At 37.5% G+C, this 26358-nt stretch overlaps 2 protein-coding genes across 3 annotated transcripts; one reads left to right on the top strand and one right to left on the bottom strand.

Annotated features, from left to right (window-relative positions):
• Nucleotides 1-653: 653 nt before the first annotated feature.
• On the bottom strand, nucleotides 654-3049 carry tmem167a (transmembrane protein 167A). The gene is made up of 3 exons (XM_015025537.1): nucleotides 2950-3049; nucleotides 1713-1822; nucleotides 654-732 (listed from the first exon to the last, which is right to left on the bottom strand). The coding sequence occupies exons 1-3, from the start codon at nucleotides 2950-2952 to the stop codon at nucleotides 669-671; spliced, it is 177 nt and encodes a 58-aa protein (XP_014881023.1). The 5' UTR covers nucleotides 2953-3049; the 3' UTR covers nucleotides 654-668.
• Nucleotides 3050-3059: 10 nt separating this feature from the next.
• LOC106942290 (DNA repair protein XRCC4) lies at nucleotides 3060-26358 on the top strand. Of its 2 annotated transcripts, none has more exons than XM_015025536.1 (8): nucleotides 3060-3127; nucleotides 8964-9116; nucleotides 9894-10090; nucleotides 17808-17974; nucleotides 18828-18992; nucleotides 19211-19278; nucleotides 21904-22036; nucleotides 22985-26358. In XM_015025536.1, the coding sequence occupies exons 2-7, from the start codon at nucleotides 8984-8986 to the stop codon at nucleotides 22026-22028; spliced, it is 855 nt and encodes a 284-aa protein (XP_014881022.1). In that variant the 5' UTR covers nucleotides 3060-3127; nucleotides 8964-8983; the 3' UTR covers nucleotides 22029-22036; nucleotides 22985-26358. The 2 variants fall into 2 exon arrangements, with proteins under 2 accessions (XP_014881022.1, XP_014881021.1); XM_015025535.1 differs by having other exon boundaries at nucleotides 3109-3221.

Consider the following 26358-nt stretch of genomic DNA (forward strand, 5'->3'; position numbering starts at 1 on the left):
AGTTTTTTTTTTTTATTTTTTTTAAAAAAGTGGCCGGGAAAAAACTTTCCCCCCCCCCCCCCCCCGCCCCCCAACTTCAATGTCATAAACCCAATAAAAAACAAGAAAGACTTAATACAAAAATTTTATGTAACGGCCTACACTAGTGCAGTGAAGGTTGCTTATTTGACATGTATCCAATAGACAGCAGCTGACTCCATCCACATGATTCTGGTTGTTCATAGAGGGCTGCATACATGCATATGAAAGGAAAGTGCTTCCAAAGCCACAGCATACAGAAGTATCCAGAACATGGCCACAACTTTTATATTTCTAATGTTAGACCATCCCTGATTCAGACACAACAGCAGGAGTACAGAAAAGAAGACTATGGCCTAGTGGTCCAGACTCCTCTTATCAGATGAAAACGAGCTTCCAGAGTCTGGATGAAAAACAGACAGGCACAGAGTCGCTTTAAGTACACTGTGAAAATTTCAATTAGTCATGTTTTGGAGTGTTGGTCCAGCGTTTCATAAGATCTAATATCAGGAAAGGTGTCTCCCAGATAATCTTAGAAGACTTCTTGTTTTTCTTTACCGACAAGCTTTGTAGAGATGCTGATTTCATTATACAGCAACATTTGACGCAACCTGATGACCAAAATACATTAACTATGATAATATTCTAATTTAATGAGAGGCATTAATAACATGCTTACCTATTCTGGCACATTTCCAGAAAATTCCTAGGAGTCTATAACACAAAATAAAAGAAAACATTTAAAAAACAATCATTAACATTTCCTGAAATCTAGTACTTTATAAACTTTAATAAATATTGAGAGCAGAAGTTGTGATAATCTTTGTCACCCTCACTCCATAAAATAAAAAAAATAAAATAAAATAAAAAGAAAACCAGGAAGGCTGCCATTCTAGTAAAGTATGGTGGATATTAGGATGTCTTCCAATATTTATTGACTAATAAGTAAATATCTAGTGCACAGTCAGAACAGCACATTTTAGAAAAAAGTCTTTTACTATTACACGGATATAAACAAAAAGAATATTGCCATATGATCATATTTAAAGATTTATAGCATCTCCATTCATCAAAGAGCAGCACAAAATACCTCATTCCATTCACACAAGAAATTACAAATCCTTCCATCTGCCACCCTTCCTGTTATGTGTTTGTCTAGAGAAATGCCTCTCCCTTCATCAGTGCTGTGTGAGTCAGTGAATGAGTTCAGCTTTGGCCACATATGGACTGTGCCAGGTTTATTAAACAAGTGAATCACAGAGTTTGCACATGAAACAACAATGAGCTTATGATTATTAAAATGTGTTCTTATGCTTCCAGACCCCAGAGACAAGAGAGAGGCTTTTTAATAAGTGTAAACAACTTTCAATGGCCACAGTGCATTACAAAAAATGATTATGTGAATAAGAATGAACTAGTAGTTTAAAACCAATCACTTTGTAGTGAATAAGCGCTTGGATAAATGAGCAATAATTGGCCTTGATCATATACAAGAAGATGTAAAGACAAAGCATGATAGACCCAAGCCAATGGCAACTCTTCCTGACAGTGTGTTGATTATGCAGCTTGAAATTATTGCCATCAATAATGGCAATAATTCTGAAAAACAGAAAATTATTTCTTTTTCTTTTCTTTTACAACCAGAGAATCTGAAACATGTCAGATGATTTTTTTTTTAATCTGTCGGATCATACCCGGTTTTATTCTTGTCCAACAGGCTGGGAGCGAGCGCTCTGATGTAGGCACAGGTACAGATCAGCAGGAGAATCACGGTTAGCAGTGACTGGAAGTTGAAAATGGCTGACTGTAAAATAAAAAAAACAAATACATATTTGACACAAAGTTCTGCTCAGTTAAGACGTATAGAGAAATACATCTAATTTCTTTTCATTTGGTTATAAAATGATCACATTTCATAACCATGAAATGATCACATTTCATAACCAAATATCAAACGTCTGACTTTTTTCTCGCATGTTTATTAAAGCTTTCAAAAATGTGAATGGTGCACTTTGTTGTTATTTAGTTATTGCTCAGGTTTTACAAATCCGATCACCTTTAATACATATGTCACTACCAGGAGGTCTGTGGTTTGTACTCCAACTCATGACTTTGTTACTGGCCTCATCACTTCTGAAAAAAGTAGGTTTTTTATGTGCTACTATGGGCTGGACGTTTAGGAAAGACGCCGAGAAAATCTTTATTATTTCTTATATTCCGGTTTGTGACATCATCTGTGCTAAATACTGACTTCTCTCACAAGTTAAAAAATAGTCTTAGTAGATTATTTTATATGCTAAAAAAAAAATGAAAAACGAGCAAAAACAACAATTCAACCACTTTCATGATTACATGCTTAGCTAGTCTACCAAATGATAGTTTATGACAGCTACAGCCTTATTACCACCCTACTATATATATTTATGAAAAAATCTAACTTTTAATATAAACATCAATTGGAAGTTTGTAAAAGAAGGCTGTTAGAAAGATTAACATGCCTCCCTGCTTATCCAGTTAAAACAAATCTCTCTAGTGAACCTAGTTAAATAAGTGTGTTCGGTCATTATAAACTGCCACGCTACAGAGCCAGATGCTGCAAGTGGTCCAGCTACGTGGCACACCTTCAAAAAACATTATGGTTTGCATCGTTTACAGCAACGTACGGGTCTTTAAACGGTGACACATAAGCTATCTCATGTGATAATACGGCTACGTTCGCAATGTATCCATTTTCGAAAACACCACAGCGGAGTTTGCTAAATCTTTAGCCGATTTTAGCAACTCAGTTTGTTGGGTTAGCATAAACTGCATGTCTGCTAGCAGCATGCCACGCAGCTTCCAACTGACGGACAACAAAAGCAGACTTGGATTTTAAAAGACATAACTGCACTATAAATTAAGATGTTGCTAATAAAATGAAAACAATCTTACCATTTTGATAGCAATCAAAGCCACATCACACTTCCTGTCTTTTGGAATTTACGTAGTATCACTAGTGAGGACGTCTCTTACGTAAACACGTATCGAACTGCGTAACACCTTACGCTGTTTGGTGATTGGCTAAGAGCAAATGGCAGAACGACTTGAAGGGAGAAGCCGAGCTGTCAATGTAAGTGTGCAATGATTAGCCAGTGTTTTTCTTTTTCAAAACTTAAGCGTTTGGACGTGGCAGCAATTAACCTGTACCCGTAAGTTTTAAAACAGTAGGTATTTCTGTCCGAAGAGAACATTATCTTGAAAACATATAAGCAAGCATAGTGTGCAGCAGTCAACTATGCACGCTGTTAATGCTTTTCCTGCACTATAAAATACTACTAAAGTCCTGTGGTAAACTGATAAATCCTTTAATACAGCAACAATAGAACCAGGAAGTTGTTATTACATTATGAGTTTTTGTTTGTTTGTTTGTTTACAAATATAAATACCTTTTTTTTCCCTTTAGAAGAATATGACAGAAATATAGTACCATGCTAAAGTATTTGTACCCCTTGGACTCTGTGACTCTGCTCGTGATAATCAAGCCATTACCACGAACTTGTGGTATTGCATTGTGATTTTATGTCATAAACCAATAAAAATGTAAAACCTAATTAAGAAGCATAATGAAGAATGATACATGTCTCCCTCCATCCCCAAAAATTTTGTAAGTTGCCTCTCCGAGAGCCACATTTAGCTGCATTTGGTATATGTTTTGATCAGCATTGGACATTTAGAGGTAGAATTATATGCCCATTCTCTTGCAGAATTGTGAAACTTGGTGAAATTACACCAAGTTTGGTGAATTTGTATTTTAAAAAATATATATATTTCCACAAAACATAAATTGGATTTTGGCTGTGCCATTCTATCATTCAAATCTGTTTTAATTCAAACAGTATTGTAATTTTGGAAATTTTTTTTGTCTTGATTTTATTCTAAGTTTACCCTATCCTATCCATGGCAGATAGGATAGGGTAAATATAAAAGTCAGTTGGGACTTTTATATCAATTGGGACTTTTATATAGTCCCAATTGACTATCCATAGTCTGATCATCTTTGAGTATCTTCCCTGTCCCTGTAGAACAACAAATTCAATGCAGTTCAATTAAACTCAATAATATATTTTTTTTAATCCTAAAGGAATTGAATATCATTATAACTCATACAAGTTTATTTAAAGACATCCGATCTAGCTCTTGTAGATTTCATGTCTGCGGGCAGGAAGGATCTCCTGTAGCAGTAGGGGTTCTGAATAATGCTCAGATTGAAGACATCCTGTGGTTGCATAAAAATGTCATAAAGAGGATGCAGGGTTATCTGTAATGTTCTTTATATAATGAAAAATCCACCTTTGCACAATCAAAATGAAATTTAATTACACATTCATATTGAAATACATTACATAGTAAAATATATTGTAGTTTGTAGTTTAGTATGACAAATTGGAAAATAGTTCAAGGGATGTGAATACATTTGTATGCCAGTTCCTGAGCCCTGAGTTTATTGTTTGTTTGGTCATCTATGTTTCCATTTAACATTTTGTGAACCATTTTGGTAGCTGCTCTATCACTTATTTAATCCTTCTTAGCAAAGAGTAAAGTAGATTTTTAAAACTGTATTTGTGAGTTGATTGGAATAATACAATTTTGTTGACTCTTTTTTTGTTAAACATTTTGTATACTTAACAGTTACAATTCTTATTTATTTAATCCAGTTATTTCCAATACAGTCCAATATCTCCCAGATTCAGATTCATTTTTTTTGCACTATAATATCCAAGTAAAACTTAAATTAACCATAATATTTTGCACTTATAAAGGTTTCTATGCTATTGTCTCATGATGACGTAAAGATAGGGTTTTGTGGTTCACTTTTCATTTAACATTTTCGCAATGAAGTCTCCTCCCTTGAACAAACCACATGCCATCTTGATTGCATTTAGACCATGTTTTGTAAATCCCAATTGACATTTCCTTCCCAGACACTCCTAGAGTGCGCTTCGCGCAAGGAAATCTGTCACATTGTAAACCACACATAAATAATGTTTTAGAAATTTCACTGATGGGATTCAAGCCTAAACAGGCCCACATTCTTCATGATGCCTTTCGGTTTTATAATTTACAGTATGCTGACTGCTTTAGGTCCTTGCGCTGTTGTCAAATCAAGGTCCAACGTAGTACCACTATGTGCAGTGCATGCTAAGTTTGATCACACACAGCGAACACCCCTGGCCTGATGGCAATTTGTAGTATGAAGCTAACTTGGAACCATGTGTCTAAGCAGTCCAGACTGAGATTGTTTCTATCAGGATGGCAAAAGCAGGAAACATTTCTAAGACCAAAGTAATGGTTGAGAGGAGAACAGATCTAAATGGCTGACTTTTGATAGCTTGATGCCAAAGAAAGCTGGTAGTTTATTTAATTGTGAAGTAAACTGTGTTAGTTCTTTTTTTTTTGGTAAGTTACTAGTTTTGTTGTTGATCAAAATGACCTGTTGCTAGTGGTGCACCGATTGCAGATTTTGGACCAATCCCCCCAAGATCTGCCATCAGTCGGAAAATCAAGATTCATTAAGTGTCACTCTTGTTAACGCAGACAAAACTCTAGTTTGTCTACCTGTCTGTTGCTACATCCGCTGTCACTCATGAACAAGACACCAAAATACTTGAACTCTTTCGCTTTAGGCAAAGACTGATCCCAGATATGGAGAAAGCAGCTTGGTTTAAAAAAAAAAAAAGAAATATGGTAATAAACAGCTGTGCTTCAGATTTCTTGATTTAGTTGCATATTAAAATCAAAAGATTATATATATATATATAAGCACTAATCACTTAAATTATTAGCTTATGCAACCTGTTGACTGTAGATCAACATCAAATTACAGATATTAAAAAATAATACCATAAAGTTTTCAAGAATTTCAACAGTGTCAGAATGGTACTGTATAGGAAAGACTAAGATAAAAGCTAAGTGTCCTGGTGTTTTTTTGTTGATGATTTATTTGCTTCAAAGTTTGTATCGGAAGGTCTAGCATCTGAACAGATGCTGACAGTAAGACTGAAGAATTGGCTTTGATGGTTTTGCACGACTATCCATCCCTGACAGACAGACAGACAGACAGACAGACAGACAGACAGACAGACAGTCAGTGCTGGTTATTTAATGGAAGTGTCCTTCTGTCATTAGCACAGGGTCGTCGCTCCCTCACAACAGATGTTACAGTAACTAATGAGTAGCTGGGTTTACTTTATGAGGTTAAAATTGATGCCTTTAGCAACGTCATTTGTTCAGCTACGCCCCTTCTTAAAGCACAAAGGGTCATCCTTAATCTGTTCTGTGTTACATTTTTACATGTACTCAAGTTTTGGTGTTTCTGTGTGTGTGTGTGTGTGTGTGTGTGTGTGTGTGTGTGTGTGTGTGTGTGTGTAGGAGATACATAGGTACTTTTATGTTATCGTTTCAAATTGCATTACTTTGAATGACATTGATATTGAAACTGGAGCTCTTGCTTGGTTTTTCTGCTTGGTTTTTCTGGGCTGCAGTTGTCAGCATGTATTAACTCAGGGATGATTTGAGAAGAAACAAAGTCACTCAGTCGAGGTGTTAATTTTGCCTCCAATTTCAATTGAGTAACAAAAAGGCTTAAATTCTTACTGCCACCTTTTTGGTGATATCATAGCACAACTGTGTGGAAATAGGTAGATATTTACAACATTATACTTGGTGTTTTTACAATATAATCTATATCATCTATCTGTATTAACTTTGTGGACAAATCTTTGATTAAATAGTGTACATGAAGCATGGCTAACAATGGCTTGCAGTAACTACTTAGCAGTAAAATGCTCATCATGTCATTGCATAATTCAACGTGGCCAATCATTGACTTTTCTCCCCCAAATTGTTCAGCTTTCTTAACTGCTCGTTTAGTTGGCATTTTCCTTCCCTCTCCACACTCTTTTCCCTGTGTTTAAGAAGGGAAGCTGTCTAATTCACCACTCACTACTTGTGGAACTTATAATTACATGTTTAGGATTGACTATTCACAATCAAGTAAAAGTTTCTTAAAAGGTTCGAACAGAGCACAACATGTACATCTTGACAACTAAGTAGCCTTTTTAGGCACAGACTTAGACTATATTGTAACCCTGTGAACAGTTTAGGTCTTAGCTGTAGAAAGACAGCTGTTTCTAGCTGGAGCCCTCACTTTAACTGCAGCCATGAGTCAGGCAGCAAAGACATTAGCCAGAGGGTTATGTGGCTCAGGCTGTTTATCACCGTGGCACTGGCAAATAACAATTCAGTTTCACAGCAGGAAGCTCTTTAACATGAGTGGGTCCCACTGGTTTGAACTTCCTCGTAATAGTCTGACATAACTTTGGATGCATAATCTAAGCTTTTCACAAAATTACAAAACAAACAAAAATAATAAATAAACTTTCCAAAACCAAAATATAATTAGGACTTTTTATGATCTTTAAATCTGTGTCAGTGTTTTCACTGAGTATTTCTGGGTCAGGAAGCTTACAAAGCTGATCATACTCTTAAGTTGACATGTCCACATGTTTTTGGGAGTCCATGAGATGCCGCTTAGATGAGTGGCGGTGAAATATTAGAAGTGTTTGCATATATAATAAATTAATACTCTGAATGCACTACCTACCTACCTGAGGTTTAATAGTTGTGTATTTTCCTTTTAACAGCGTGTGATTATCTTGCTGATAATAAGCAACACACATTCCCACAAAAAAAAAAAAAAAAAAGAAAGAGAGAAAAAATCTGCCAAAACCTGTTAATATCCATGTGGTCCTACTGACTCAGAAATACCCCCACCGAAGACACACACAAGGAGCCTTGCTCCCCAAAGCCAAGAAGGAAAACAATGGAGCACAGTGATTCATCTGGTAGATTGATAACCCTACAACGCTCTTAGGGTTTTTTTCAAATTAGATCCTAGGACCTCCTTTAAAAGGCCAACAAAGTAAGCTGACCACATGAAAGGGAGCTGTTGTTTTATACATTTAGAATAATACAGTTTTACATAGAAACATGGCTTCATGCTTCCACCAAAACTCAGTTTATGCCACCAGAAATTAACATTCACAGGCACCTCGGCCTCCCCGCCTGCATTTTACCAGACTGGATTTTATATTCCCGTTTGGTTAGGCATTTCAGATATTTCTGGTCGAGCCTGGAGCAAACGGTCGACCACCAGGCTCTCACCCACAACGCTCCCTCCCACCCCCGACAGTCCAGGCTCTTGGGGGATCCCCTGGTCTGCTTAGTCTGGGAAAGGTTTCGTCTGTTATTGTGATCTGCAATTCATCAAGGTCATTGAGCCACTGCAGTCTGAGGCCATAGTTCTCAACCGGAAAAAGGTTGATTGCTCTCTTCAGATGGTGGTCAGTCTCTGCCTTAGGTGGAAGATTTAAAGTATGCTGGTGTCTTTTTCACTGGTGGTGGTAGGATGAAGTGCTGCTGAATGGATGAGGACTTTGAATGCCATAACATGGGTGCAGCTCTGATCTAACGAACTAAGGCAAAAAGCCAAACTTTAAATTTATTGCTGAGTCTATGGTTTGACTCTCAGCTCTTGCCATGAGGAACAAGAATCCAGACACAAGTAGCGAAATGAGGATGAAGAACTCAACCGTTTGGGGAGAACTTCAAGTATAGCGTCTTCTCTCCATCATCAGAAGGAGCTGGTCTAAGTAATTCTGGCGTCTGATTAGGATGCCCTTTGGGGACATTCACTGAACGGGAGTCCTGGGGAAGACCAAGTACCTGCTGGAGGCACTTTGAATGTTGTTGTAGCCTGGAAACATCTTTGCATTCCCCAGAAGGAGCTGGAGAATGTTCCTGGGTGGAATACCTGAATTTTCTGATCTCTGATAAGAAGAAAACAGAAGATGAATGCATGGAGTTTTGTTTAGGATTTGTAAATACCTCTTTTTGATATTCTGCAGGCATTAAGGTTATATGAGACATGAGTGGCACGGTGCAGCAGATTACTCTGAATCCAGGCATCCCCTACTTCCTAAGAGTTGACTGGGCTGTGGACCTGGGTGCTGGATTCACACTAGCTCTCACTGACGGAAGCTCAGCGTGGATCGGAGAAGGTAAGGACTTTATATTTGAAAACTGTATCCAGATTATTAACAAAAAGATACTCCAATGAGTCAGTGGTAGAAAATGACTTTGTCAGCAGGTGTACCATTCACCAGGCTGTCCACAGCACCTGGTTGACCCCATCTCATAATGTCATGACTGTTCTGATTGCTTAACCTGAGGGACAGCGGGGACCTTGTTTCATTATTCTTCTTTACTCCTATACTGTGCAGCTTACAGGTGTAGAAACTATATTAAACTCTACAAGGGTTGTCTTTGTCAATACAAGCCAACGCTAATGTGAATGTGTGTACACATGCAACGACGTATTTGTGTGTATGTGTGGGTCTGTGGTTATGTGTGTATGGGAATATGTGTTCTCTTAAAGGACACCTGGAACATAACTACTCCATAGCTTTTTTTTTCTGTCCATCTGCAGAGCTGACAGGTAGAGATAGAATTGTAACAGCTATGTGTGGGCTCCTGGGTTGTCAATGTTTCTGTGTTTTATGTGTTAATTGGGACCTTCAAGCCAGCATTAGCAGCTGTGCAACAACTGATGACATCCCCCCTTAGTTTCTCTGCATGCTTCCTTTAAAACCTGCTTTCACGTGCACTCTTGTTACTGCTTAATTAATGTTTACAGTTTTTCTTGCAATCGTCTGTGAACTCCAAGTTCCATGCTTCATTTCCATGCATGTATGAAATAAAGGCAACATAAAAGTAAAAAAAAAAAAAAAAAAAGCCTTTCAAGAGTGTAATTGTTTGACTAGTGATTGTTTTATCAGTTTCAGAGGATGAGGTGACAAGAGAAGCCAATGAGATGGGAGTCATAAGGGAGAAATATGTTGAAGATCTTCTTCAAGCTCTAACAAAAGGTGAAGAAAGAGTGGGAGGAAAACAAAATGGGAAAGAGGAATATTCTTTTTGCCTCTCTTTGGATCACAATCTTCTTTCATATCAGAAGATCTGCAACAACATTTTGGTGAGAATGTCTTTCAGTATTTATTTGTTTCCAAAACATTCTACCAGAATTCATTAGCATTTTTTTTTACTTGCAATGATGACTAATTAACATAATTAACTGTGACAAAAAAGGCAAGAAATAAAATATCTTTATATACTTTACAAGACATTTCACCAGAAACAATAGTTGGATTCAGCTCGACCTTTATTAATGGAGCATATACTATGTACATTCTGCAAACAAATGTTGCCCAGATCTGACTTTTTTTTTGTTTGTTTGTTTTGACCGACCTAACAACACAAATCATTAAAAGGTGACATACTTGCAAATTTGTGTTGGAGGAGACACTGTTAGTGGAGTTAATCACTTTGCTCACATGCACTTCAGAATCTGTGCTCACAGAGAGAAATATACTGCGCAAACAGTTACTTCCATAACGACAACATGGTCCATTAATTCCTCTGCCATGGATCAGATCTCTGCAAAATAAGCATGAAGTCTTGCAGTGTGAACGTAGTCTTCCTCATTAAGTTGATTGAGAAAAATCCTCTTCCCTCCACACTTAATGGCACCCCCTGGTTAAAATTAAAATAAATACTTCAGTGTATTCTATGCTGTCAGGAAATAAGCTTATTTTATAAATAAGGAATAACATGTAATCTTTAATTTAAGAAAATGTGTTTATTATTAAAAAAAAAAAACCTTTCATTGACTGGCAGGTCACTCAGCTGGTTTATATCCCGAAACGCTCCACTGCTGCCTGATTTGCTGGTACTGGTTTTGAGTTTTTTTGGATTAAAATGTATCAGTGCTTTTGAACGCCATAACATTACGTCCTGTTATCACCGTTCCCTGAGGATAAATGCCTCTAATGACAAACAACAAAAATAGAAAGGAAGCTTTTATTTATTTTTTTTTTTATGGTGGGGGCCGTTTTAAAGATAAGGTTTATTGCCTCCCAACATTATAGTGGAGTTATAAAGGTTTTGCTGCCCACAGGAAACTGAAAAAAAGTCACAAACTGTAACTTTACAAATAACATCTGTCTTGCCATTAATCGAAACATAATGAGATGGCTACATTAAGAAAAAGTGGTAACGTAAAATATTTCCAACAGCCACTGTTAAATCCGGAAAATGTTCAAAAAGCATAAGCTAACCCCTTTTCTACGGCTCTGGAGGATTACTCACTGCAACTGACATGTTTGATGAAGAGCAGCTCCGGATTCTCTCTGTTGATTTTCATGTCATTCTTCTAACCTAGGGGTGCTTTTGCCTTTAGGGAGCAGGTCAGTAATGGTCTGTGGGCACTGCTCAAAAGAAGATGATCACAGAAAGAGGGCCAGAAGGTTAGGAACACAGTACAGACCATAAAACCTTGATTTACGAACAGGGCTGTCCTGTCTTACACATCGGCTGATCAGCGACCTTTTCTACCTCGGTTAATGTGTTTCTGATTTTTCTCATATGGATGGGGATGTGTTACATGATAAGCAATAGCGAAGAAAATCTGAACAATCTGAATTAGTCTGGATGATACGATGACTGAAATCTTAATATAAAATAAAGCGACGCTGCAGTAATAGCATGTCTTGGACTCACAAACTTTAGCTGTGTGGGCAGCACCATAAGAGAAACATGTTGACGTCTGCTTCAGATAAAGATTTTGAAACCATCTCAGACACAACTCCACATTACAAAATCTTCTAAACTCGGTGTGCCAGGAAAGAAACGTATTCATTCCAAAGCTGACTATAGAATTTGATGTTGAATATTAAATTATAGTTGACCTGATCTGATTAATCAAATAAATGAGACTGAAATAAATTCAGCCTTGATGGGGTCTAGCATTTTTGTAATTTAATTATATGACAGGGAATAATAATGGCATTAAAGTTAGTCATGATCTAAGGCCTTAATTTAGAAGCTTGCTCAGCTATTTTAGTGCAATGACAGAAAAGAAAATCAAGGAATCAAAAGTGTGACTAAGTCAGAGGTGGGCAATCCTGGTCCTGGAGGGCCGGTGTCCTGCAACTCTTAATGTCTCCCTTGTCCAACACACTTGAATCCAACAGCTGAATCACCTCCTACGTTCGGTCAGGTTCTCCAGAGTCCTGCTAACTACCTCATTATTTGACTCGGGTCTGTTGAAGTAGAGACGCATCTAAAAGTTACAGGAGACCGGCCCTCCAGGCCTGGAGTTGCCCACCCCTGGACTAAGTCAAATACACATCTCAGCCACAACATTAATTGGTACAGTCAGTGACATTGCTCTCTTTCTTGAATTGCAGTGTTTTATTATCAAATACCTCCACTCCGGTATTCAAATTGATGTGTCAGACTTGTGATACAGCAAAACATGTCACCAGCTTGCCCCTTCACTTGCAGGCAATCCTCTTGCAGAACAATGGTATGCAAAACTGCTTGGAATAGTTCAAATAATACAACAAAGCTTTAAATCTGCAGCTGGTCTCCAAACTCATCAGATACAAATCTAATGTGGTCTGATAACATCTGTGGTAAGCAAACCCCAATCCAAAAGGACCCCACCCTACAACCCACAGGGCTCAAACAATCTGTTGCTAACACCCCATCCCCCAGAAACCGCTGGGGAATCTGCAGATCTTTATTGTGCATCTCTGGATGGGCGTATTGATGAGGCTAAAAGTGCAACCTTCACAATATTAACCCGGTGTTCATAATGGTCTGAGTTACTGTTACACCCTCTGGACACAAATGGAAATAAGTCATGAGCATAAAGAGATAAGAACTTTATTTCTTGGCTGGCTGCTGGAAGACCTTGGGATTCCTCTGGAGGAGCTGATTATATATTTTTATAAGATGTAAATCCAATCTTGCATTGCATTTATTCACTGATTAAATATAATAGATAATTAAATAAATAAATATAATATTAAATAAAAATAGCAGCTGGAAATGAATACAACATGTTAAACAATTCTTTCTTTCAACCTGAAGAAATCCCAGCAGAAATTATTATTTTTATTTTAGGTATTATAGTTGGATGCAGTTAGTCATCGTGGCACCTGTAAACGGACCTGGGTCTCCTTTTCCAATGGCACGTTACCGGAGTGGATAGGGTGATGTGTAAGTGATGCGACTTAGCCTTGGATTCCTTTCAACACTTTCAGCCGAAACCAATTTTATTGGGATTAAATTTTTTAATTTGAATGAACACTCATCTAAGCACGAGCAAAAACAAAACAAAACAAGAGGCGGTAACTAACTTGTCAGCAACCAACATCTTTAAACTCAGACTCCTCACTGAAGGAAGTATTTTGCCCTACTACCTGCTCTTGAGAAAGTCCTGTCTGGTAGCTTGTTTTGCTGTTTCTGTGAAAGTTTGCATTATCAAGACTGGACTGATTGTCGCCCCTCACTTCCTGCTCTTTGTCTGGCGTCACGCCCCCTCACAGTAGATCAGGGCACTGAGAAGACAAGCTGATTTCAGCTTCTTTGCCCACGTTTCCCGTACCAAGTAGCCGTGCCAAAGCTTGAATACTGTCTTATCGTCATGAGAAGCTCCAGGTCTCCCACTCACTTGTCCTGTTTGGTAGACACAATAGCTATTTAAAGACTGAAACTATATATAAGATATATGTTTGACAATGTACTTTCTCAAACTACAACAATGTTTATGCTTTGAAATAGCTCAGCATAGTTTAAAAAATTATTTAAAACAAAAAATGCATTTTTGTTCAGCCCTGATAATGTGATGGATCCCTTTTTTCAGTTTTTTGGGGGTATGTCTCCCCTAGCAAATATAGCCTCTGAATTTATTGGCTGTTCTTTGCAACAAAAGAACTCAAGCCCAGACAGATTGTTTGGAAAGCACATAATAATAGTTTTAACCACATATTTTCAATCTCAATTGGATTTATGTCTGTATTTTGTACACTTATAATACATGAATAAGCTTTAATCCCAAGCATAAAATTATAATTCTTGTTTTATGTTTAGGGCTATTGTCCTGCTGAAAGATGAATCTCCCCTGCGGTCTTTTTTTGTATACCAGTTCTCCTTGTCTACATTTGGCTCTATCCATCTAACCATTAACCCGGAACAGTTTTTGTGTCCTTGCTAAACATCAACCCCACAACATGCTGTAGCCACCACCATATTTCACTGTAAGATATGCTTAGAGCAATGTGCAGTGGTAGTTTTAAGTTCCACACAGAGTTTTGTAAATGCCTGTTTCAGTCAGTCTGTATGCAAATATTTAGGCCAACTTTTTTTTGTTTTTTTTGTTTATTCATATAAATCATTCAATATAATCAATGGTCAACGCTGATATTATTTGAAAGCCAAAAGGTTTAAGGGGAGATTATGGAGTGATGCCACAAAAATGCTTTTGATTAAAGGAAGATATAATCCTGAAAACAGTAACCCTAAATGTTGATTTAATTTTTTTAGTAGTATTGATGACAAACCCCTTGTTTTCCGTACTCACAGCATGTTACATTTTCACCAGAACAGTTGTGCTGCACAGCCATGTCAACATCTGACCTTTCGGTCTGACTGAGACAGACACACACAAATTTCCAGACCACACACTCTGAACCACACTGTAGATTTGAGAAACCAGACATTTTGATTTTAACACATTCTCCTAAATTATGCTATCCTACGAAAATATAATCGTACGGTATCTCAGACACACCAGGCGTGAAAAGCATTTAAGTTTTATTACTAAGTGACAATGCTGCTATTAATTTCTTATGTCTTTGTGTCAAAACTTGGAACATTCAGTGTTTTTTGTGAGATTTTTTATAAAGGTATGGAGGCAGAAATTGACAATATATTTGCTTCATTGTTGTTTCAGTTGAGAAAAAGAATGTGGCAGTGGGTTTTCCTTCACAGACAAAGAGTCTGACCTCCCACATCTTGGCAGAAGTTGGCAACAACATGCCATGTGACCTTTAACTTTCTGTGTCAGGAGAAACAAATTGAGTAAGGAAAAGTTGACAGAATATTCCACTCCACTCCTTACTTTTAAAGGAGCCAAAGTCAAACATACATTTACCTTGGCTTCTTTAAAATGCATTAATTACAATGTTTCAGTAATGGCAAGCAAACTGTTTGAATAGATTTGAGTATTTATAGATTGTTTAGCATATGTCTTCCTTTTTCTGTGCTATAAGAGTAAACCCTTGGTGATGTTAAGTGCTTGTGTTTACAGCTGTAGATCTTCTTAGAAAACCCAGAAGTTTAAGGATGGAGAAACATGCAACCGTTGGTATTTAAAAGTCAGCAGGAGCAGAATAAATAAACAACAGCTGAGGTTAGTCTAATGCTCATTCAGTAAACAAGAGTCTGACCTAGCAGAGGTTTAGATGTCTGTTTCTGGTGCATTCAGCTGGTTGAGTGTTGCTTGTAGAAGATTTAATGTCCAAACTCTGTCAGTATGCAGAGCAAAGGTTTACAAAGTTCCAGGCATTAGTTTGGATTAAAAGTTGTACTGCAAATGATGGGTATTAGCATTAACATTGTTCTTTGAAGTGTGGAAATATTTGTGTACTCAGCATGTCAGAGTTCACTTCTTTTCTAACATTCATATGTGGTTGATTTATTGTCATATGACCTTTCTTAGGTGGAGAGCATTGGAGAGATTTAGATCCAGATAGCAAGAAGTATAAGACGGGGTTGAAGAGAAGATGGATTGGAGGTTAGAGGAAGATCAAAGCTTCCACTAACCTTCACAAATTGGTAGCCTCCTAGTTTTTGCAAACAGATGGTAAAATGTATCCTCTCCCAGTCTACAAATTCATACGTCTTGGAATTTAACATAATCATGTGAATAGTACTGAAACTCGATATAACAACCTTTGTGCGCTCTTAGTGGGTGTCTCTCCCAAACTTGCCAAACTAAATAATCTTGCCACCCATCTACCGGATCACAGCTACATCAACATGCTGATGACTCATTAAGCTTCAAGTCACACTAAGTCCTTCCATGAGAGAACACTGCTCCGGCCATCTGAGACAACTTAATGTTACTGAACAAGCCTTAGTTCTTAGGATCATCCTCCATAAATTCTGGGTGGTCCTCTTCCTGTGCTCATCCTATCAAGCTTGTCAAGTCACGAGATGCAGGGAGTGGTCAATGCACAGCCATAGTGGCCAAGTGAAATCTACTTTCTCAAAAATGGTCATTTCTTCAGAGAAGCAAAGAATAAAAACTGGGAAAAAAACAACAGAAACTCGTAGTAGTTTTTAGATAACTATTGGTTTTAACGTTTTTCTTCTAAATTGTTGCACAGTTTAGAAATCATCAATAGGCATTGGAAAAAAGCAGACTGCTCTCTGGGTACTCCAGCATTCTCCCAGTTTAAAACAGAACTATTATTGGCTCCTCTAAGCTGCTCTTAGATGAGTGTTCATATGCATGGTGTCTCTGTGATAGACTAAGTTTAATGGGTGTTGTCCACATGTCGTCCAATGATCAATGGAGAAGGTCCCCAGCGCACTGGGATTGTTCAAGTGGCTATAGGGAATGAATGGATGACTGATTATTTGGTATAATTGCTCAGAGTCAGAAAAAAAAGAGATTACTTGAAGCAAACTTTGAAGCTGAAATGTTCTAGAATGTAATATAATATGTACAGGAAAAAGAAAATCTCTGAGGACAGGATGAACTCAGTTGTTAAAAGACACATTCAAGTTAATCAAAAGAGAGTAAAACAGATGTGTGGTCTGCAAGAAATGCATCAAACCAGGTCAAAAATGACAGCTATTTTGAAGATGGCGGCTTTATTACAGCGTTTCTTCGACTTCTGTACAGTTATAGATTTAGCACTGTATTGCCTTCTGGTTTTTCAGTGTACTATGTTCTGTGTGTGTATATCTGTGCGCGTGTGTGTGTGTGAGTGAAAATGCAGCTATGATTAGGGTGCCAACCAAATATGAAGAGCTGCTGTCAGTGATAAAATTGGCATTCTACATCAAATTGGTGGAAAACTCTAAATCTTTTTGTGTGCAGCATTTGCTTCTAAGTTCTTTCTCAGTGATTTCATGCCAAAACGAAAACCAAACGTGGGTTATTTTCTTGCGCCAGAAGGATGTGTTTAATTCTAAAGAGCTACTGAAAAGAAATAAGAAAGGGGAAATGTCTCACTTGCATAGTTTTACTGGTGAATCAATAAACCATCTGGCTTTTTTTCCCCAGACATAAGAAAACACCTCATTCTCAAACAGTCTCCCACTTCAGAGAAAATTTTATGCAATGTTTGTTGCACCACCAGAACTTCTCATGATGACAGAAAGGTGCAAATGCTTACTCACTTTTCACTGGTAGCTGATTTTTGGAAGCTAGATGAGGCCAGTTAACAGTTTTATGTGTCACTGTTAAGACTACAGTGCCAAGTGGACTTTCTTCAGGGTTTTTTCCAGACTACAAGAATCCACTTGTGTTTCAGTGTCAATGCGGTTATTTAGACCACGATCCATCTTGAGTTGTCAGTTGGCCTTGCTCAAAGGGATGGACGTGTTAGGCAATAAATCTGTCAATGCAAAGGAAGAGGGCTTGATAATTAAGGTCATTCTTTACTGCTGGGCCATTTGGTCACTAATAAATAATAAAGCCAGAGAACCAGCAGAAAAATCTTCATTTTGTGCTGTTTTAGTACAAAAACACAAAAAGAACCTGATGCAATTGTTCTTCCTTACTTTTCGTCACCTTTTAATACTCTTCTTTCTTTTTTGTCTGGGTGTTCTAGATACACTTGGGCTCTGTGGAGCTTCAGCCAGCGCCAGACTCTGTGGAGCTCATCCGGGAGATGATCGGGAAGTCTCTGCAGCACAGAGCAGATCTGGAGACGGAAAACTCAAGACTCCTAGAGGAGAACTGTACACTGAGACAGGATCACCTGCGAATACTGAAAGAGTAAGAAGTTCAAGGGAAAAAGTCTGGGAAAATAATGAAAAATTGATCTGGTGTTAAGTATATTTCTTAAAGCTATGTTAGCATTTATTCATATCCATTGTTTTTTTTTTTTAACAAAAAAACCCAAATCTTTCCTCAAGTCTTTAATATCACACATCTTTGTTATTTATTAAACAAAGATTAAGTCAAAATTGAAAATCCAAACGTGAAAAACCAAATGCTTCCTGTGATCAACACGCTCTAAAAAAAGGAAAAGTATGTAAATATTTTTTATATATCATCCATTATTTTTTTTATCTTTACTTTTGACCTGAAATGTCACAAAGCATTGCTTTAAACTTTTAAGCCTGTATACTGGAATAATTTTGCTGGAAGATTGGCAGCTGTTAGACATGTAAACGTTTCTTGGATTCATGCTTTTTCCATCAATACTGTATGAAATTTGTTGTGGAATTTTGTACATTTGTGGTTACATTCATATAGTTACAGAATCCTCCAAAGACTCATTTTTTCTTATTTCTGTGCACACTCCTAAAGTTTGAAAACTGTGCACTTTCTTCGTTCCATGTGTTGGTTTTTCTAACATTTGGTTAATGCTTTGAGCTCTGTAACACATCAAAGAGAAACGTCACACCTTGTTTCCGTACATTGTGAAAAAGACAGAAGGGTTTTTTTTTTCTCTTTGTCTGCGGCACAAATTCAATCTCCCATTTCAGATCTGTTATGATATTCTTTAAAATTTAGGTCCCTGTAAACACCATCCCAAATATCAAATAAGAAGGCAAGTTAAAACACATTCTAGTTGTTTGTGTGTTCGCTTTCACATGGAGATACTGTATGTTTGTCCCAACAGGCTGGAGCAGCAGGTTAAGGATAAGGAGATGTTGGAAAAGGAAATGTATTCGCGTTTTGTCATGGTGTTAAATGAGAAGAAAGCGAAGATCAGAGGACTGCAAGAGACCGTCCGACTGCTCAGCCATGCTGATGAGCAGCAAAAAGAGGAAGAAAGAAGACAAAGGTTTAGCGATTATTTTGAAAAAGTTGCTATTTTTATGATAACAGTGAACCCACAAATTTGACATCCTACTACTTTTCCCCAATGTCTTATTTTGCTAAATGTTTGTGTATTAATGTTTTGGCATATTAACAGGCTAATTTTAATGAAGATGTATCCACTCATTATTTTTCTTTTTAACCTTGTACATTAAACTAAGCTCTTTTCTAAATTGCTCTCAGTGACGGTGAGGCCTCTCAGAGTGAAGACGGCGGACATCCCTCTCAGGAGCCGACTATTCTCATGAAAGGTCTGTTGGTTTTTGAAAAACGATGCATTAAAGTTATCACATTTTATCTAAATATAAATGTCAGACCCTGACAATTGTGGGGTTCATTTTTAGTGAGCCAACTGTACTGTTTTACCTTTAAATTCAATATAGTGCAGCCAGATATCTTCAGAAGTTACATAGTAAGCAGAGTATAACATAAGCATGTGAAGGCTTCAGACATTTCTTGAAGAGCATTAGTGAAAAAAAAAATCCACCACAAAGATCAAGGAACACAGAAGAAAGGTCATGAATAAAAATTTAGAAGTTTAAAGAAGGTTCAGGCTATAAAACGTAATTTCAAGGTTTTGAACGTTTGTTCAGTCAATCAACTGAAAATAGAAACCGTAAGACTCAACTGGCTCCAGATAACTCTGAAGGAGCTGTAGACAAAACATCTTATCATACACTGTCTTTTTATTCCACCTCATAATTAAGAGCTACTTTGTGTTTTTCTGATAAACCAAATCACTTCAAAATACACTTATGTTTGTTGCAATGTGACCAAGTAGAGAGTGAATACTTATGCAAGGCACCATGAAAGGACAGAGAGAACAAAAATTCTGAACTAGTCAAGCTCACTCCTATTACCAATATCCTCTCTCATGGGATATAGTAATGACGACAGCTCTTAGTGAAACTCTTAAAACTTAGCTCTCCCTCTGCAGATTTTACTGTCCAATAAACTGAGCAGTTAAAGGTAATTTAATATTCAAGCAGAGAGTTTGAGCAGGAACTTGAAAGCGGAGAATATACCCCCAGGTAGCTTAGTTCTGGGAAATACTTGTGAGTAAGTCTGCCATGATTGCTTCAACACGGGCAGCCGTGAGGTGGTCTTCCCCTTTCTGGATCATGCAGGGTAGCCATGTGACGTCATAAGCCCCCCCACCCGCCTTCCTGCTGCAGTTCTGCAGCCTGCTGGTGTCCTGCGCTTCCACTTTCTCTATAGCTGCATTCGTAATATGAGCCAAACTCTGGCTACTCAAAGAGAAATTAACATTGCAACACGTGTTGTGACTTCAACAAGCTGTGTTCTTTGGCTCTCCACTTTCTCTGTCACAGACACACCCGCGCGCACGGCCTCCTCCCAGGCATTTATTCACACACTTGGTTGTTCAGAGCCCTGGAGGAGTTTAAAGTCAATTTGCTGGATTTGCAGCTTGTCAGCAAGACCTCTGAGCACTTGTCTTTCTTTGTTAATGCTTTATTTCTTACATTATGTTTATACTTGTCTAACTTACAAATAAAAAAAAAAAGATCAAATGGATTTTAAAATCTTCCCAACCAAGCCATTGATTCATAGCAATCTACACAAAGATGTTAAAAGTAAAGAAAAATTATCAGTGTTATTTCATTTCATTTCTTTGCACCATGTGAATCCCCATCCATTTAGCTGTCACCAAGCTTCCCTTGGATCAGACACACAACAGCAGGGCAGCCTGATGTTTTAGTGGCCTCTGATCCCCCCCAGACCCCCCCTTCTGACATGTTGGCCCCTGTTGACCTTTAGGCCCCAGGCTGTGTTTTCATGCTGTGCAGAGCTGGGGGTGGCTTTCTTTGACTCGCTCCCTCCAGGTTTAGCTTCTGATAGTGACAACACAGGAAGCATCACTCATATGAGGAGACTCAGAGATAACAGAGATAGAGAGAGAATGGAGAGGAAGGTGAAATCCAGTCTTACTCACGGACCGAGCTTCTTAGGAGGAGAACTGTAAAGAAAACTATTTTTTACTGATTTAACTGTAATGATGGCAGCTATAGTAGTTTTTTTCTTATCTCTAAATCAGGACAGAACAAGTGTTTTTTTTTGTTTTTGTTTTCTAAAACAGGTTCTCAATCTGGCAATCTCTGAATGAGAACAGGCTAGTGGCAGTGTTACAGGGCAAACAGGTGTGTTTGTCTCTGCATATGTAATCTATTGTGACCCGACCACTGAGGAATGTTAGATTTCTATTAATGATAAAGGTTGCAAAGTTGTCCCAGGTTGACAAGGGTTAACAAGATAACTATCCTGAACCAGCTACAAATGTGCCACAAGAGTCCCCAATTAGAAACAATTTTAAACCATGGGTAATACTTTTGCTTTACACATCACTTATTTATATTTTATATTTTAAGGTTGAAGTAATTTTGTGCTTTTAGATACCACAACGTGGAGTGCTTTGGAAATGTAGCTATACCGGCTTCAAAAGACTTCTGACTTCTGATTTCGGTTCATCTTCCAGCAGGACACACACAGGCCTAAACATACAGCTATAGATACAAACCATGTATTAAAAAGAAAATGTTGAATCTGTTCTGAAACAGCCTGTTCAGATGTTACAATGGCCCTGGCAACATCCGAACCTAAAACTGAGAGTTTATGGCAAGACTTGAAATTTTCAACCGTTAAACCTATGCCTCTATTTTGCCTCCACTCTATAGAAATGTACTACTTTATCTTGGTCTATTACATAAAACCTTCATAAAAGACATGAGGTATTTTTTGTAAGAAAGGTATCTTGAACTTTTGGAAGGCGCTGCATTTTTAAAATGTTCAGTTCTTTACAACTGTAGTTGGGACTTCAATGTTATCTGTGAGTACATGTGAGCTCTTTCTGTGTCCAGGTTGTAGTTTAGTGTCACAAGGCATCCCTATCCATCAAAGTTTTTCTGATGATGAAGAGATGAGAGAGAGACAGAAGAGACGGTTGCTTCATAATCCTAACACAGACTCCTCTGAAGAGCAATAACATCCATGGTGAGTTTTATTTACAGTGAATACTGTTTAATTGGCTTAGTTACTTTTCTTGGCAATCATGTCGATCAAAATAAAGTGATGGCATGAAAATGTAGAGAAGATGTTTTATTGCAAATGCTCAAGGAATCTTTCAATTCTTGATCAATTGAGAATAAAAATACTCAAAGTTTCATTAAAACAGTAACACAATTCTTTTAAGTGTATATTTAGAGGTAGTTAAAAAATAATTGCAGTGGAAGATATGCAGTCCTTCATTAAAATATTGTTTTTCCATGAATCTTGTTTATCGTGTTGAAAAAAATATTTTTTTTTTCTTTTAATACTAACTAAAACTAGTCCATAATTATTTTGCCAAATGTAACTGTTATATTAATCAATAGCCTTTTGTTTTTAAAATAGTCTCCATACTCCTCAGTATTTCTAGTTACACTTTCTCCAACTACAGCAAACTCATAATAACTTTTATCCTTCATTGCATCTGCCTGTGGCTGCCCATTAAATGAGTCAGACAATTGCAGCAGTGTGTGTGGTGTGGCCCAGTTCAGCTGAGCAGTGTGAAAGCAATAAGTTTCAAGCTCCATGCAAAAGCTTTCAGCCTTTTACTGCACCAAATTTTATTTATGGGATTTTTCTTCCTCTTTAAATGGATAACAAGGGTTTTCATGACAAAATGTATGATAGACCACTATAATTTATCCTAATTACACATCAAATTTACAGCACAGCACACAGCCTACAACAGTGTCAGCCAAGGATATAGATTCCCAGAGATCCTCCCGTCTTCTGTGCCAGATTTTTTTATTCACAAATGTGGAAGTAGCTTAGCTAGTCGCATAGCTAGTTTCTTTAAACTGATGATTTCCTGTATTCTTAAAACTCTGGTTGCTATTTCTGATCAATAAATCAAATTAGACATTTAAAGTTACCATCTTCTCTCTGACCCTCCAGACTGAACGTGAACACAGGCCCTTCACACATTCTCTGCAGTGTCTTTGGGAACTGTTTGTACTGCTGCAAATGAAATGGAAATGGCAGGTAATCTAGAAACAAATGATGTATGCAGTTTTTTATGATTTTGGTTTGGCTTGCTGCCTGCTACTACAATATTGCTGCCACTCAGGCTCTGCGCTGTTTAAGAATGAAGAATCAAGTTCAGAAAACTAACAAACAAAGGCTTCTTTGTGGGTTTTTTGTCCTGCTTTTCTTTTCTTTATTTATTAAAAAAAGAATAAATGCAGTATGTTGCATTTAAACACTGTAAACTAGCACTTTGTCAAATGTCATTTGAACTTAATCTTTCTTCTTGTTTTTACAAGCCCTTTTATTGTCTGGAAATGTATGACCAAAGCCACCCGGTTGTCTCCACGGAGTGACTGAGGTGATGTTGTTTCTCATTGTCTTAATTTCCACGCTTTGTGTTTTAACTCAGCTACCAGCTTTGGTAACTGAGTTACTGTACTTGCATCTTTACATTGGGGCCAATGCACCACCCTTCAGGTTCTTTATCTCACCATTCTGCCTTTGGCTTTTAGATCCTCTTGCAGTCTTTTGTCATTTTGATGATACCTTTTTGTCTGCTTAAATCCACGGGTGGCCGCCTGGTTAATCCTCCTGCAACACGTTCTTGCGGGTGCTGTAATCCCCACAAGAATGTTCCACTCTCTCCTCTGCACTCCGCATGAATTAGGTATTTTACAAAGGAAAGTGGAGAGCTGTGTCAGAGGTTAATTTACAGATGAGTGCAGTACAAGATGATGAGACAAAGTGGGGACAACGTGGAGGCCACTCTGAATATTTTGGTGGTTTTATTCTAAATTTTGCTTTATAGTTTGAATTCACATAACTTTTGTGTGCCACAGTGAAATCGACTAGAAGAAACATGCTTGAATTCTTGGAGGAGCTGGTGTGGCAGGTTGTTGTACTATCTTCACATATAGTTATAGTTAAAATATACAGTTTAGTTACAATGTTCTATATTGCAAGTCATGTAAAATACTTTAGGATTGCTGAGAAGATATTAAGTACAAATATCTTCTCAGCAAATTTAGCATTTGAAAACAACTTTTAAACCCCAATGGCGTCTTTCCAAGGGCAATCTATATCCTTCAACTGAACACGTGCTCATGCAGCTGGAGGGGTTAATGACGTTCGAGAAAAAGTAACGACGGCCGAGGCAGCCTCAAATTAAGCATCCAGTCACTTACTTATCATCGTCATTCACTTATTGAGTGCACCTGTAGAATTCCCATCATCCAGAGAAATGACAGGAGCCTTCCTGTTTTTCCTGCCACTGAGTTGCAATGAGACAGAGCCGTCTTTGTCTCGTGCTGGGCTGCTCAGGACTCACCGCTCTCCACCTTGCAGTGTAATGTCTGAAACAACTTGACCTCATACAAACAGTTCTTGAAAACTGAAAATGACAGCTCACTCACTAAGGTCTATCAACAGGACCACAAAGTATAAGAAATGCAAGCCGTTCCTTTATGGAGTTCATAATAGGCCAATTATCACAGTTATTGGTTTATATTGGAGTTAAAAATTTCCCCTTTTAAAATGTCAAATTTTTGTTGGACTGGATGTTTCTGCTTCTGTTACCTCCTGCTGGTTTTCTATACAGTGGTTTATCCTCAGCATCTTATTGTCTGAATCAGATTCTGTGTATTAACATATTTCTTAGCTCATAAGATATACACTGGTGCATATAAAATATGAGCATTTTGTGTGCAGATAAAGTGAATATCACTGTATTGTCTCATGAATATCCCCAAAACTCTTAAGTGTGCTTAGTTTCACAGTCTTGTTGTTATCCCTTTTGTATGTGGACCTTTTTCTACCATAAGTTTTTCCTTTACTTAACTTTCTTTAACAATACTTGAATAATGACTCTTGTAACATTTTTCTAATTTAGTAAAAAGGTTATGAGCCTTGGTCTCCGTGTGAAGGGCCATGGTGACTGTATAACCACTAGATATTCTCCTAGTCATAACACAGCTATAACATACTTTTCTATAACAATCTCATTTATTTAATTTCCACAGAAACTGAATTCTGGGTTTCAAGAGCTGTACCTTGAAATATATTACTCTGTCTGTGTAATACTAGTTTAATATCTCTGATAAATTAACTATTCAATGATAATCATTGTGATGCATCTGTAAGTAGAGTAGTGTCTCGGCTGCCCTCACACAAGTTGTCACTCATACTAAAACTAAAGACAGCACCATTCAAAGCTTCTTTTGTTGTTTGAATAACGTACAAATCCCCAATCATTTCCTTCTTGCTTCAATGGTTTTCAATAGCTAGTGGCAAAGAGTAACCCCCTCTGTTCCGATGGGCTCGTTAAGACATCCTTTTGATCAGCACAAATACCGAGCGGATTTTCTTATAGCTGTTGGTGCTAACCGATTGTCTAATTATTTGAATTAAACCAAAGATTAACCAGATTTGAAGAGCATAGAACATTAAGTATTTATAGAACATTCGATGAATACACACGCACAAGCAGATACACACACACACATACACACACACACACACACGAACGTGTGCAGGCAGAGAAATGTAGTGATCAGGAGCTTCAAGTGTCAGACAAAATTAAGGTTTTTTCTGTTAATCCACGTTTATAAGGAGTTCATTAAGTTTTTTTTTTTTAAAGAATTGCAACATTTGTGACATGAAAATGTGAAATATATGAGAACATTTTATGGCCAGTGATGTACAATAACAACTGAGCTTTTCTATGCAACCCAAGCCTAAACTTTATGCAGCTATTCAAAATGGTATTCAGAAAATTGGAGCTGAGAAATCCAAGACGATTTTCCACAGCTGACTTAATTTTCTCTCATGGCTGAGAATGGTTTACATCATTATCTTGACTTCCTCTTGGTCAAAGACCAAAGCATTATCAAGCTTATCCACAGTGTTCCTTGGTGTTGACTCATTGGCAGCTTGGCTTCAATAACTCAGTGTCTCACGCTGTCACCCTTGTCTGCAGTGTTTAACCTACAGTGAGAGAAACATTACTCAAGAAAGTTCTGCTGTACATTTTTAATATTTTGACTTATTGTCATGTTTATGTTTTTGCCAGGTTTTAGAGTTTTTTGCTTTATGTTGTTGCTGCCATCATTTTTACACATCTTCTCATTTTGATGATTGCTAAATGTGCAGTAATTATTGTATTGTGTTGTGCATTACAACAGTTTTTTTTCTTTTACTCACCCACTGTTGTTGCTCACATTTGCTCTGTTGAAGGATGTTTTGGAACAGTCTTGACATCTATTATTGCACTGTGACTGTAATAAAGTTAGTTTTCTAAGACTTTA

The sequence above is a fragment of the Poecilia latipinna genome, unplaced genomic scaffold, assembly GCF_001443285.1.
Source record: "Poecilia latipinna isolate Pla-1442-1.1 unplaced genomic scaffold, P_latipinna-1.0 Scaffold4164, whole genome shotgun sequence".
In the NCBI taxonomy this organism is placed as follows: domain Eukaryota; kingdom Metazoa; phylum Chordata; class Actinopteri; order Cyprinodontiformes; family Poeciliidae; genus Poecilia; species Poecilia latipinna.

Bases quoted from the DNA above. Each gene is read 5' to 3' on its own strand.
- tmem167a (XM_015025537.1), bottom strand. The intron at 733-1,712 runs GTATGATCCGAC...TTTGTGTTATAG, and splicing joins TTGGACAAGAATAAAACCGG to ACTCCTAGGAATTTTCTGGA.
- LOC106942290 (XM_015025536.1), top strand. From the start codon at position 8,984: ATGAGTGGCACGGTGCAGCAGATTACTCTGAATCCAGGCATCCCCTAC. The intron at 9,117-9,893 runs GTAAGGACTTTA...TTGTTTTATCAG, and splicing joins CTCAGCGTGGATCGGAGAAG to TTTCAGAGGATGAGGTGACA. The intron at 18,993-19,210 runs GTTTAGCGATTA...AATTGCTCTCAG, and splicing joins GAGGAAGAAAGAAGACAAAG to TGACGGTGAGGCCTCTCAGA.